The 15,148-nt window shown below is 47.6% G+C and overlaps 1 protein-coding gene across 1 annotated transcript; it reads left to right on the forward strand.

Annotated features, from left to right (window-relative positions):
- The first annotated feature begins 5,426 nt into the window (after nt 1-5,426).
- Sh2d7 (SH2 domain containing 7) lies at nt 5,427-14,820 on the forward strand. Its single transcript, XM_005347371.1, has 6 exons — nt 5,427-5,602; nt 6,846-6,935; nt 10,368-10,533; nt 10,780-10,992; nt 12,565-13,248; nt 14,770-14,820. Exons 1-6 carry the CDS (start codon nt 5,427-5,429, stop codon nt 14,818-14,820), a joined length of 1,380 nt encoding a protein of 459 aa, XP_005347428.1.
- The last annotated feature ends 328 nt before the right edge of the window (nt 14,821-15,148 follow it).

The raw sequence follows: 15,148 nt of genomic DNA on the forward strand, positions 1-15,148 counted from the left end.
AGTCAGGGTTCCCTGCCCTGTGGGAAGTCCAAAGCCCTCCCCCATCCATCCTGGTCTAGGAAGGTGAGCATCCAAACAGACTAGGCTCCCAAAAAGCCAGTACATGCAGTAGAATAAAAACCCAGTGCCATTATCATTGGCTTCTCTCTTCCCTAGATTTCTCCTCTTATTTTTTCTCTCTGCCTGCCAGCCCCACCTATCCTTTCTCCTGCCTACCTATTGACTGTTCAGGTCTTAGATTAGATCAATCAGATATTTTAGGCAGGTAAAGTAACACAGACTTAAACAAATGAAACACAACTCTGCATCATTAAACAACTATTCCACAGCATAAATGAATGTAACACATCTTCAACTAATATTCCACACTACCATGTAGATATTTTTCCCACTCAGGGTGTATTGTTCATGTATGTGCAGATGAATAGGCACATGCATGTAGAAGCCATAGGTCAATATCATGTCTCCCTTTATTATTTTCTATCTTATTTTGTTAAATATTTGTTTATTTTTATTATGTGTGTATGAGTGTTTGCCTGAATGTTTGTATGTGTAGTATGCACATACCTTGCCTAGTACACACAGAGGCCAAAAGAGGATGTTAGACCCCCAGGAGCTAGAGCTTCCAGTGGTTGTGAAGCATCGTGTGGATGCTGGGAACTGAACCTGAGTCCTCTGCAAGAGCAGAAAGTGCTCTTAGTCGCTGAGCCATCCACCTTATTTTTTGAGGCAGGGTCTTTCACTAAGCTGGGAGCTGGCCAACTCCAGAAAACTGGCTGGTGGTGACCAGGGATTCTTCTGACTCTGCCCCACCTAAGTGAGGCTTGCAAGGTCAAGCCACTACGTCCACTTTTTTACTTGATGGGAGGGATCCAGAACAAGTGCTTATGCTCATGGCTATAAGCACTTGACTACTTGTTCCATTTTTTATAGATGGGGAAACTGAGACATGGTGCTATCACAGAACCAGTCAGTGGAAGCTGACATTCTGAGTCATTTAGTCTGATTCCAGAGCATGTCCCCCCTTAAATCAGCCCCCTACACCTCTGAGCCCTAGGGTGGAGAAGGAGGGGACTACTCCACAACTTTCTCTCTACCCAGGGCCCAGCATCTTCCAGGTGAGCACACGTAAGGAACTGAACAATGGGATGCGGGGTTCATCCTGGACAATTGTTTCCTACCCACAATCCTTTACATAGCAAACCGATAGCAAACCCAGTATTTGCTCCCCCTCAGACCCATATTTCCTTTGAGGATAAATATAGAGCTCTCCTTATTTGCCTGACTTTAGGAATTGTCAACCCTGGTCCAGAGCCATCTGGGATACGTTCCCTCTTGTACAAAAAAGCCTTTGTCTTCTTATGAAAATGATCAGGTTCTGTTCATAAATGTATCTAGCATAAGAGGTGGTGGAGTGAGAATGCCTCATGGAAAAAAGAGGGCAGCGTATTTCTTTGCATTTGAATACTTCCAGGACGTTACTCTAGCAGCAAACCAGCTCCGGGTCGGACCCCAGAATTCTCACTCTTATGGTGCCATGGGCCTCTGGAGAATTGGCTGAACCGAATGTGCCTTGTAAATTTTTTTTAATGAACAAATTTGGACCTACGGGGAACAGAGGGACTAGGTTATGTGGAGTTAGGGTCAGAGTAGAATACTGATGTGGTACCAGCACTGTGCTTTATCTTGTGCTAGAAAGCGAGGTCCGGTTGAATTGGGTTGGATTTTTATAATTCAGAGAGGATGAGAAAAATGGACTGTCCACATGCCTGCAGCTGCTGTCATGAGATAGGAAAATATCTGTGGCTTCCGTTGGTGACGAAACAGCAGGTGCTGCTAATGTTAATGGGGTTGCTGCCTGTATCCACCAGGAAGGAGTTGCTGAATCTCAATGAAAAGTTAAGGAAAATAAAGACAGAATCTCCTTTCTCCTCGACTTTACATTCTACAAAATTCTAGTTCTTGCCCACTTGGGCCTGGGACTACAAACCCCACCATCTCTCTGACTCACCTGTGATGGGAAGATCAAGTATCACATTCAAAACTGATGACACATTCCTGGTGGCCCCTTTCGACACTCTCATAGCCAAGACTGGAAATTAATCATTTATAAAATCACTGTTCTGGGTAGCTGACTCTCTAGGAACTCTTGCTGTGTAGCCGTGTGCCTGGCCCTGTGCTAAGAGCTGCCCAGGAAAGTTAAGTACTGTTATTTTTGTGTAAAGGAGGAAGAAGAGGCGAAGAGGCAAAGAAAGAGCCCCCAGGTTCAGGCTGTAGGTTGCTTCATGCTCCTGCCGTGCCACTAAACCAAATGCATTCCACACATGCCCAAACACAGTTTTCAGAAGACTTTATTTCAAAACCAGGCATAGTGGTGTACTCCATTGATGCCAATACTAGGAAAGCAGAGGTAGGTAGATCTTTCTGAGTATGAGGCCAGCCTGCTCTGTATAGTGAATTCTAGGCTAGTCAGGGATACATAGAGAGACCTGTACTTAAAAAAAAAATATTTTATTCCATATTTTAGTGTGTGTGTGTGTGTGTGTGTGTGTGTGTGTGTGTGTGAGCGCGCACGCGCGTGCATGCATGCGTGCACATTAGTACAGGAACCTAAACAGGCCTGAGACGGATGCTCTAGGTATCTTGAAGTGGAGTTATAGGCAGTTGTGAGCTGTTTGATACAGGTGCTAGACACAAAACCTAGGTCCCCCAGCAAGGGCTAGTCTGACCCTAACCTCTGAGCCATCTTTCCAGCCCCTTGTTTTGTTTTGAGACAATATTTGACGATATGACTCAGGCTGGTCTCAAACTGGTGTCTTTCTATAGAGCCTAGACTGGCCTCAAATTTGCAATTTTCCTGCTTCTCTGTCTGCCTAGTGCTGAGATTAAAACATTTTATTTTATTTTAGACTGAGATTACTTATAACAAAGTTGTAGTAATAATAGTAGTCTAGGGCTGGAGAAATGGCTCAGTAGTTAAGAGCATTGACTACTCTTCCAGAGGACCCAGGCTCAATTCCCAGCACCTACATCGTAGCTCACAACTGTCTGTAACTCCAAAATCTGACAACATCACACAGATATACATGAAGGCAAACCACCAATGTACATAAAATAAAAACTAATAAATTATTAAAAATAATAGTCTACCCAATGGGACATATTATTCCATATTTAAGAGTCTTTACATCATCACCATCATTGGCAGCATTCTCATCAAAAAATGGCTAATCCTAATTGCTTATTTACTTCAAAGTCTATTCAAAGGAGTTTAACTCAGTTGAATTTCCAAATAACAAGCTGCTATCTATGGTTTGAATATGACATAATCCCCTAAGGAGTTATGTGTTAGAAGCTTGAACCTTAGAGTTTCTATGTTGGAAGGTGGTGGAACCCTGAAGGAGGCTTAGGAAAAGACAGGTCCCTGGGGAGCACTGTCCTGGGAAGGGATTAATTAATTCCATCTTCATAGAACTCTAGAGAGTTCTAAACAGAGTGAGTAATTATAAAAGCTCTAACTGGTCCTCTCTGGCCATGTGATTGCTCTTTTTCAATTATGTCCCCATGATGGCATCCACCACCCTGTGATATAGCTAAGGAGGCCTCCGTCAGAAACCCAAAGAGATGGAACTATCCAATCTTGGCCTTCTAGCCTCGAAAACTATGTGTTAAATCAATCTTTTTTCTTTAAGAAGGACCCAGCCTCGGGTGTTTCACTGTAGCAAGAGAAAATAAGCAAATACACATGTCATCTTACCCTCATTTCAAAGATGAAGACACTGAAGTTAGGCGAGTTATAACATTTGATTAAGTGCCACACAGACATCAAGTCAATCTGAACCATGGAAATGTGGCTATGACATCTTCTCCTTTTCCAGTAAGTGGTTTCTATTGAAGTAGAACACATACTTAGCAAAGAGCATAAACTATGCCCCATGAATTTTCATAGTGAGCACATCATCCAGATCAGAAAGTGGAAACACAACAGCACTTCTGGTCCCTTCCTGGCAGTCATTAAACTCTCCCCCTCCCCCACTGTAACCTCTGCTCTTAATTTCGAGCATCATTGATTAGCTCTGGTCTGCTTTGAATTTATGTAAATGATCTCTTATTCGTTACCATTTGTTCCTACTCATCATAATGACCTCAGAATCTAAACAGTAACCCTTTATGTCCAGTGTATGAGCAAACTGAGACATCTCCAACGGCTCAGCAACCCTCTGGTCCCCCATGCCACTGTGTGATGGGAGGGAGAGTCTAACCTGTGTTCTGGGGAGGCTGAATGCTTCTGCTGATTCAGTGTCCTCCAGCCTCAGTTTCTGCTGTAGAATGACCCTGGAGATTGGGAATATTCATGTGAACAAAGTGTTCTATGGCCCTAAACTGATCCCAAACGCCCTGTCTGTGCCCTCACTTTCACCATGGTTGACAACAGCCTCTCTTCCCCCAGGTGCTTGCCTTCCTCCTTCACGCACCCACTGTCACTCTTGGGTAAGACTGACTGCAACCCTTGTCATGCAGCCCACGTGCTCTGCCTTCCTCTCTCTGCCTCCTACAGGCTGGACACATCTGGCACAGTGTCCACACCCATGCACAAACATTTATTGCCCATCTACCTCCATTAGTAACAAGTGCTTCTCCACAACTGAGGAGAATGACTCAGTAGGCAAAGCGCTTGCTTCACAAAGATGAGGACCTGATTTGGGAGCCCTGGCACCCGCATAAAGGCTGAACACAGAGGCAGAAAAAGGTGGATCCCAGGGACTTGCTGGCCAGACAGTCTACTCCAAGCAGCAACTCCGGGTCCAGTGAGAATGCAGAGCGACAGAGGAAGGTGTCCAATACCACCCCCTAACTTCCACAAACATATACATGGCTACATTCCTGCACATGCACACACAACAACAACAATAACAAAAAATGTTTTCCCAGCTGCAGTGGCCTGATTCCAGATTTATATGGTGAACAGTAGATACTTGATACAACCTGCAGTGGATGGAAAAATTCATCAGTATGGAACTTCCCTACCAAAACACAAAAAGCCTCTGTGAGGGCAGGATACAATGAATTTAAATCCAGGGTTTTGCTAACAGGGCCAAAGTTGTGACTGCAGCCAGGGTCTGCTCCTCAGCTGAGGCAAAGACGGAAGGTTGGGAGAAAATAGGACAAAGTCAGCCATTCATCTGCTAACTCAGAGATCATGGAAAGCTTGCCTGACCCTCACCAGGCTGCAACGGTGGCCTTCTGCTCGTGACTCTAGCCAGCCAAAGCTTCACAGAGGAGACCCCGCTGCCAATCCAGAGGCAACAGGACTCCTGTGTGCTCCAGGCACTGGGGAGGGTGTGGGTCAGGCAAATGAGCCGCATCACACCCAGATATAAGGGACGACAGCCATCAGGACTCACTTCCCGTCAGTACTCATCAGGATGGAGGGCGGCCCAGAGCAGCTGCATCTGCCCAAGGCACTAGGGGAGAAAGGGGATGGGCAGGCCTTGGCTGAAATCCAGGAGTTGGCTCTGAAGTGGTTCATGGAGACTCAGGCCCCCTCTATCTTGCAGAACGGAGCTCTGCCCCCCTGGTTTCATGGATTCATCACCCGCAAGTAAGGCTACCCCTGACAACGCGGCCAGCATTGCCCCACAGTTCCTCAGGGCTGAGAATATCACCTAAGGATTCTGGAACTCTGGGTTCCTGACCTTTCCCTCACTAGGCAAAACCCTGGGGGTGGATGGGACAGATTGAGGAAGCTTCTGAAGGCAGGTCTGAAGAGCATTTCCCTAGTGGGGTCCTTGTAGCTATGAGAAGGACTGTGTAGGGGCTAGGCATGTTTGGATGAATTCTGAGTATCTTGGCAAAAGTTAAAAGACTGTGCCATGCACCAGCACTAGGATCCTATTGTAACTAAGCTAGAAAACTGGCCAGGAAAACTAGACACATGGTTATCCTGGCCTAGGAGATAGAATGTGGGATTTGACAATATGGTTGATCTAGATTGCCATGCTTCCCAATACTGGGAAAAGAACGAGAAACAAAGCTCACCAGGTTCTGGCCCGGTGCCTAACACAGCACCAGAGACAGCTTCTTGGATCACTTGAGGCTGTGTGCGGACCTGCACCTGCTTTAATACTCTGCTGTCACTGTCATGACACTCTTCATTTGGAAATAATGCACCTTACATATTCACTTGTCGCTGATCCCTACAAATTATGAAGGTAGTTCTTACTTGGTGAGTAACTGGCTAAGGAAATAGATGATCTGTATTCTGCCAAGCCAAAACAAAAAAGCTAGAATTTTCTGCCATGCATCCAAAACACTTGGCATTGTGTAGGGCATGAAGAGGGTGGGAAATGAGCTCCTGTAAATTTCTCTGGTAACCAAGCTTGAGACACAGCAGCATCTCTCTGCTGCAGAAGCTCTCCTGTAGTGTGCATCCTGCACAATCGCACACCTAGTCCTGAGACGGGGATTGCTGCCAATGCAAACGTCTCCAGCTGGGTGACATCATTCTTACTATAGAGTTATCCAGGTGGAGAGCAAGTAGCTGCAGACAGTGTCTAATGCACCTGCTGGCAAGGCTGCAGTGGGGAGTGGAAGATGCCTCGGGACTCACATCCAACTCCAGGCTGAGTCTTTAGTTTGCTCACGTGAGTCAGGACCAAACACAGATTGCACCTTGAGAGGCCTCACAGCCAAAGGTCTAAGAAGGTTCTCTATCAAGGGCTGAAAGGCTGCCTCAATCTTGCACCCAAGACCATGACTTGCAAGGATCCTGAGGCAGGTCTAATTCAGACTACTTGGTTATTGTGGGGGTACAGACCCCAATTAATGGCATGTCCTCTGTCCAGGCAGACAGAGCAGCTACTCAGGGACAAAGCTCTCGGTTCCTTCCTCGTCCGCCTCAGTGACCGGGCCGTTGGCTACATCTTGTCTTACAGGTAAGTAAGTGAGAAGCCCTCATTGAAGGGCTAGGCAGCCTCAAGACTCCGTAACCCAGAGGCTGCTGATAAACGCTGAGGCCCAGAAGCCCACTGTCTGGTTTTCCCTGGGCCGCGACTCCATGATTCATCCATCCCAGGCTTGGCCAACCCTTTGAGGGCAGCAGCACTGACCATATGCCAAGGATGGTGCTGCAGCCTTCAAAAGGATGAGCGGAGCCAGATAAAACATCTTCCTGGTGGGAACAGATGAATTCTGAGCCCAATAAAGGAGAAACAGCTATTTGCTAGTGGGAAGAGGGCATGGTTGAGTATAAGAAAGCCTTCTAGGGGCTGGAGAGATGGCTCAGTGGTTAAGAGCACTGGTTCCTCTTCCAGAGGTCCTGAGTTCAATTCCCAGCAACCACATGGTGGCTCACAGCCATCTGTAATGAGATCTGGCGCCCTCCTCTGGTGTGGGAGCATACACAGAGGCAGAATGTTGTATACATAATAAATAAATAAATCTTTAAAAAAAAAAAAGAAAGCCTTCTAGCCGATGGACTGGCATAAATAGAAGTGCAAGGTTTTGGGAGCCCTAGGTCCCTGGGTGCACCAGGAACCAGGATATCTGGGGACAGCCTTGGATGAGAATTCTGACACAAAGAAGGGATCCAGGGAGACGGCCACTTCACCGGTTTCCTCGTAACAGCATAAGGAGGGAGAACGGGAGGTAGTCTAGAGGTGCGAAGGCTATGGGAGGACCCATACCATCGTTGAATATGAAGACCTTGGCTCTGAGAACAAAGAAGAGGAGACATGGGCCTGCTAAAGCCAGAGGTGATGTGAACCCTGGCCTGAACATAGGCTGAGCTGGGGAAAGGCTCCCTCTGGAGACCTGGAGGGAGGCCAGGAGTACAGGGCAAACTTCCAAGTCTTCAGATTCTGATTCAAATGATATGCACAGACTCTCCTTGTTCAGATCCTAACCCAGAGGAAGCTTCTTTGCCTCTCTGTGCCTCTGCCAGCTCATATGTAAAACAGGACTATTCTAGTTCCCTATTACAGAACTGCTGGATGTGCTCAGTAAGACGGAGCATTTGAAAATGTCTGGCACCGAGTGCACAAACCATGGAAGGGCCAAGTAAATTTTTTTTCTTTTTTCTTTTTGGCTTTTCAAGACTGGATTTCTCCATAGCTTTGGAGCCTGTCCTGGAACTAGCTTTGTAGACCAGGCTGGCCTTGAACACACAGAGATCCGCCTGCCTCTGCCTCCTGAATGTTGGGATTAAAGATGTGTGCCACCACCACCTGGCTGGTCTAAGCAAATATTAATCATTGATCAATACTCATTTTTACCCAGACACTATTTTGGGCACTTTGAAACATAATAAGTAAGCATTTTTCAAATCTCTTTTCATTTTTGTTTTTCCTTTATTCTGTGTTTCTTTGAGCTTCTCTCTCTCTCATGAGACCTTAGGCAGAATGCCACCTTGTAAAAGACAGTGAGAAGAGGTGCTTAGAGAAATATAAATAGTCACAAGGGACAGAAGAGTCCAGAGACGAACCAGCATGCTGACTCACTGATTCACATCAGGAGTGTCACTGTCATTCCTGGTTTCCTATAATTGGCACAAGGCACGTGGATATCCAAGTTGTGGGGAGAGGGGAATGTACAAAATGTACAAAAACAGTAACCTTTCTTAAGGGAAATAAGAAAGCATTTCAATGAGTAAACCAACTGCCTGTGAAAATGGGATAAACAAAAATTTCTTAGACACAAAAAGTACTCACCATAAAAGACTGATAGATTTGGATATGAGGGCAATCTGGCTGTGACTTCTATCACCCCACTGGTGGCCAGGATGGAGTCAGCTGACCTGGATGGCTAGACTGTACATCTCTTTCCTCCCTCACCACAACATGTGCCCCCTTCCTGAAGCATGCTTGGTTTAAAGAGGAAGCCTTCCCAGAATAAAGGAGGAACCCCCCCAAAAAAGTTCTCAAAAGACTGATAAATTTGATTTCCTTATTATATGTGTGTGTGTTTATACATACATACATACATACATACATACATACATACATACACACATGTCTTTTGATCCATCTTGCTCCTGTTACTCTTTGGCATATTCTCAGAAGAAATCAGCACATGCATTCATAAAAAAGATAAACATAATAGCTATATTTATAAAAACCTCAATAAAGAAACATTGCCTAAATACCCAACAAATTATAGGTTTTCTATCAGATAAGACACTACACATAACTTTTGAAGGGAAGAAGCTAAATCTTCTTGGACCTCAGTGGATCCAAAAAATACCTTGCGTTAAGGAAGTGAGATACAAATGAGGACTTTTGCATAATTTTCATTTATTTGAAATTCCATCAGGGAAAAAAGGAACTTATAGCAATAGGGTCAGGGAGGGACCACCTGTGGAGCACTGGCAAGGAGGGGCGAGGCAAGGTTTTAAATCTACATGTGGTTACACGGACATTCTTATGTGTAGGAATTCATCATGTTGCACATGTGGTTCCATGTGGTTACACGGACATTCTTATGTGTAGAAATTCATCATGTTGCACACCCATGATGTGTGCTCTGTGTTTAAATCATTCTTCCATTTAAAAAAAAAAAAAGGAAAATGAAGACATTGGGATTTTATAGGAGGCAGGGTTCAGTTGTTCCAGAAGATGGGATGAGGTGCGGCAGAATGAAATGGTGCATGGTTGGAGCTTGTCTTTACTGGAGACTTTGATATTTTCTTTCTCGTTTTTGTGTTGATAGGTTGTTCATTGCTTTTGCTTTTTCATTAATTTTGAGCTTCTAAAATACTGGATTAGCCAAATATGGTAGCTCATACCTATTGTTCCAGCACTGAAGAAGCTGGGACAGGAAGGTGGACGTGTGTTTGAGGCCAGCTTGGACTATATAGCTGTAGGCCATATAATGAGATCTTCTATAAAATGAGATCTTCTCTCAAAAATAAATGAGCAAATAATTAAAAGATTTAAAGCTAAGATAGCTAGGTAAATAGGGCTGGAGGCATGGTTCAGTATTTCAGCACTTGCTCAGCACGGGTGAGGCCCTAGGTTTGATCCCCAGGACGCCCCCCCCACACACACACACAAACAACAGCAACAACAAAGAGACTGCATAAGTAAATCTGATGAGCAAGATCTGGGGTACCCTTGTTTGGGGCTCAATGAGTGTCTCAATCACTCTAATCCCAGTCCTGCCCTCCCCAAGAACAAGCTCAGGTTCTTCCCAGGGCCCCAGACATTTGAAGCCTCCCACCCCGTCCCCAGTTCCCCAAGGAACATCATAGATGCCCATGGGAAGGACAGCCCTTGGTTAGCTGAGTCTGAACAGAACAGAAACACTCAGGTGCAGAGCTGGCCCACTGGCAGGCAGCAGCCCAACCCAGTCCACATGTAACTGTGTCACAGGGGCAGTGATCGCTGCCGCCACTTCGTCATCAACCAGCTCCAAAATCGACGTTACCTTGTCTCCGGAGACACCCTCAGCCACAGAACCCTGGAAGAACTCCTCCGTCATTACCAGGAGGTGCAGCTTGAGCCCTTTGGAGAGACCCTTGCTACTGCTTGCCCACGGGTAGGAACTTTTCTCCCGGGTGAGGGAGGTAGGATGGGGTGTCCAGGCTTGGGGTGACAATCACACAGGTATAGCCTATGAAGGGAACTCAAAGGAGTCAGGAGTCATGGGCCCTCATTCAAAAGAGTACCTTTCCCAAGGTCAGGAACCTAGTGGGATGTTTCCATCCTTCCCCTGCCATACTTGAAAGCACTTGGAAGCTGCCAGTGTGTGACCATAAGCCTGTTATATCCTCACTGCCTCCAGTTAGAGGAAAATGACCTCTATGATGCTGTCAACACGGGCCTCCAGCAGACTAGTCTAGGCCTGGAAAACCCAGCTGCCATGGGATTTCCCATTGTGGTTCCTGAGAAGGCCACGAGCCCCCGCCTTCCTGCAAAACCTCAGATCTCCTTCCTGCACACCAAGAAAGGCCTGGATGTGAATCCCTGGACAGTCTCCAAAGAGGAAAGTGCAGAGGTGAGGAGGATCTGTGCCGCACAGACTGATGGCTGCTAGCCCGGATGTGGGGGGTCATACCAGTCAGGTCCTTAGAAACCACCAGAGCAGTATCTTCAGCTATAGAGGGTGAGCCTCAGGCCCCTGGTGTAAGAACCACAAACCGGTCTTAGTCCCCAGTGATCCACTAATGCTATGGCCTGTCCTGGTCAGCTGGATGGATTTCAAACCCAGGCTAGACTTTTCTGTTTTCTCACCATGAGGCTTTGTGTGAGTCAGGTACTCCGAGTCTATTTCCCATTCCTTACGTTCTTGGAAGATCTCAATGAGAATGGTCACGAGATACCTGAAAATCACTCAGCAAACTGAAGTGAGGAGTCTGTATGCTAGGATAAGCTCAGACAATGTTCCTAATGCATAGACCACAGTACACCAAGGATTTGGTTTTGCTATTGCTGTTTTGTTTGGTTTATTTGGTTTTTTGTTGGTTTTTTTTTTTTTTTCTTGAGACAGGGCTTCTCTGTGTAGCCCTGGCTGTCCTGGAACTCACTCTGTAGACCAGATTGACCTCGAACTCCCAGAGATCTGCCTGCCTCTGCTTCCCAAGTGTTGGGATAAAAGGCATGTGCCAACACACCCATGCCAAGGACTTCTTATGCTCGGAATAAAACCTAAAATCCTCAGAGTCTTCAAGAGCCTCTCCGGTAACTGGAACCTCCTTCCCTTCCTCACCATGGCCCCATTGGCTTTCTAGATCTTTCTTAAACCCATTAACCATTGAACTTTCTGTATACTCTTCCTGGGTCTCTTCTCACCAGAGAGTGACATTACTTGTACTCATACTGCATTGCATGTCTCCTCAAAAGGTCACTTGACCTATAGGACATGTCATCTTCCCCACCTGACCTATAGGACATGTCACTTTTCCCACCTGACCTATCGGACATGTCACCTTTCCCACCTGACCTATAGGACGTGTCACCTTTCCCACCTGACCTATAGGAAGGACATGTCACCTTTCCCACCTGTTATTTTCTCTACTTTGTTACCTGCCTTGCTCTCCACAGCACCGATCATGAGCTGACATGGCATTACCTATGTCACATTCATATGTCATATACTACATCAAATCCTTGTACATTCCTAGCACAGCCCCATGGTGCTTGTTTCCGGATGAGAATGTAAACTCATGCTAGCCTCGGGACTTAAGACTGCCTGTCACGTAGCTGGTACTCAGTAAATATTTGTTGAACAGATCCACAAGCGATGGGCTTGGGATACAGCTGCTCTGAAAGGGCACACAGTGAGTGGGTGGGCTCATGGGGCCCTGCACAAATGGACCATGCTAGAGGCAGGAGGACCAGGCAGGATGAGTTTGGGTTAGCTGTTGAGCTAGTTGCCTTGGATGCCAAGGCAAAAACTGTACTTAGAATCATAGAACCAGGAAACATAAAGGTTGTGAGCCAACCCTTGCCTATGATAGGCAAACTGAAGCAAAAGAGGGGAGGGGAGACTTCTAAAGACAGCTCAGGGCTGTGAGGTCACAGTACCTATGGAGTGCTTTTTAAAACATTCTCTGTCCCTCTCTCCCAGGCACCCACTAGAGGGCCCCCTATTCCCCAGAGGAGTCCCTCTCTTCTGGATGAGCCTTCTGCAGGCCCCAGCGACATCATATACGCGGACCTGAAGAAGACAAACCAGGCACAGCAAGGCTTGGGCATAGACGTATCTAGCAGGCACAGGCTAGCTCCAGCTGGCAGCCTGGCTTGTTCCCCAGGCAGGAAGCCCTCAAGGAAACTCTCAGATGAAGACCAGAACAATCCCAACAACCCAGAGCCTGCCCCATGTGGGGTGAAGACAGACCAGAGTGCTGCCATGTCTTATGCTTCCTTAGGATTTTCCCTGCCCCCCAATTCTGAGGTCCCAGGATCACGGGCTGCTACTTGGAGACAGGGGTTTCTAAAGCTGAGCCACGAGGCTCAGTCCTCCTCTGAGGCCAGTTCTACAGATACCTACCAGCTTGCTGGGACTACAGGCCTACGACAGGAGGGTAAGGACAGACCAGGCCAAGGAAACACTACTTATGAGCAGATTCCAACCTTCTGGCATGGCACTGCCAAGCTCCCATACCCTGAATTCAGCTCCACATACAGCCAGCTATTAGGGCCCATGGACTGTGGCTTTGAGATCTCAGGGACTTCTCGGGTCCCAGAGCCAGGGAACAACTATGAGCAAATCCCAGCCTCCAAGAACAAGGACATTGGACGGGTGACCAAGGTGAGTTCCCTGGGTGGCCAGGTCCTTATAAAATACCCAATGAGCCGGACATGGTTGCACACGTCTTTCATCTCAGCACTAGAGTAGCAGAAGCAGGAGGGGTTTTGTGAGTTTGAGGCCAGCCTGGCTTCCGTAGTGAACTCGGGGACAGCCAGGACTACAAAGAGAGAACCTGAGTGTGCTCCTCACGCATGAACGGGTTACTGCCGATGCTCACAAGTCCCAGGACTTTTCCACCTGTTGATATAAGGATGTGGGGTGAATGGGGGCTTCTAGCCCACCTAAGAGCTTCCTCTATGGCAGAACACTCCCCGTGTTTCTCAGAGCCCGCTGCAGGGCTGTCAGATCCACCGGGAGGAGAAAGAAGACCTGTGGCCCCAGTCATGAATAAGCAGCTCTCTAGCCTGTGGCTTTGCCATGACAATTTCCCTGATGACTAAGGTTGCCAAATTCACACAAGAAAAAAAAATACAAGGCATCTATTAAATTTGAGTTGTACATAAATCAGTAGTTTTGATACGTCTCAAAAAATCATAATGGTTTCTTATTTATCTAGAACTCAGATTTAACTGGGCAGCCTGTATTTTCACTTGGCAACCCTACCCAGGCTTTCTCTTCCTTGTCTGTAAAATGGGCTGACCAACTGGTTATGCCCAGGGCAGCTACCCAAGGAGCAGTGTCCTACATTCTCTCTTGACAAGACACTGTCAGAGGTGGCTCTTGGTGAATTGGGTGATTATTTCTGAGGATTCATGATAGACAGGAAGAGAACATGGACGGGGGCGTAAGAACACCAGAGGGAGGTGGCTGCTCCTGCGTCCCCAGGGAGGCAGATGAGCCCACCAACCCCTTCCAATCCTTCAGCTGCCTCTACTCGTGAAGAGTAGAAGTAGAAAGCTCCACTCCTGTGTGCACAGCCTCAAGTCTGGGGGAGCTGGAACTTCCCTCTCCTGGCCGGAACAGGGACATCCCGAGCTTCAAAGCAAAAGGCTTCTGGGGAACCAGCTCCTCCCTCAGGCCAGGGCTGTCTTCCGGCTCTAGCTCTGTCCCCACCATTTTCTGAGGTGTTGATCCTCTCAGACCCAGGCAGTATACAGTCCTTTAAGGACCTCAGAAGCCAGGTTTGCACTTCCCCTGGATGTCCCCATGTCCTCCTCTAACCCTGGGAGTTCATATATAACCCCTCCCCTCCTCCATCCTGTCCCAGCAAGGCCCCAGCTGGGTAGGAGTGGGCAGGGAGCCCAGGACACACCCGGGAGGGAAGCCGATACTCTGCAGTACCCCCACCCCTTTTCTACATTCCTCCCTTTGCACCAGACAAAGGCAAATCGGTCTTAAATCTGAAGGCTGAGTGGGGTTGGAGGCCCCGGAGAGGCTTGTGGGAGCCATACCAGCATTGTAGTCTGGCATCATTTTTCCAGCTTGGACCCTCACCCCAGACCCCAGCTAAGAGCTTCTGAGCCTGGGTCTTCCCATCTCTGCTGGGGAGCCCAGGTTCCAACGTCTCTCCCTTCCTTCCAGCCTGACAAGTTCCGGAGGCTCTTCTTCACGGACAAGAAGCACAAATTCTGAGAGAGGCCTGCCATCCAGGGGGGGTTCCTGGCTACACCTGGCTACCCTCAGCTCACCTGAAAGTGTGCCACAACTAGCCACTGTGGAAGCAGGCTCTGGGATGCAGCCTAGGTACCCCGCTGGGAAGGCATGGGAGAGACCTTGCCAGAGCCTGTAACTCCTGGGTATGTCCTCAATGCTGTCCACCCACACAGCGAAGGACACAAGAGTGGGACTGACCAAAGGAAGGACTGGGGGAAGATGCAGAGGCCTGGGCTGATGAACGGCAGAGGCCTGGGCTGACGAACGGCAGAGGCCTGGGCTGACGAACGGCAGAGGCCTGGGCTGA

This window comes from Microtus ochrogaster, chromosome 5 (assembly GCF_000317375.1).
Source record: "Microtus ochrogaster isolate Prairie Vole_2 chromosome 5, MicOch1.0, whole genome shotgun sequence".
NCBI classification, from domain to species: Eukaryota; Metazoa; Chordata; class Mammalia; order Rodentia; family Cricetidae; genus Microtus; species Microtus ochrogaster.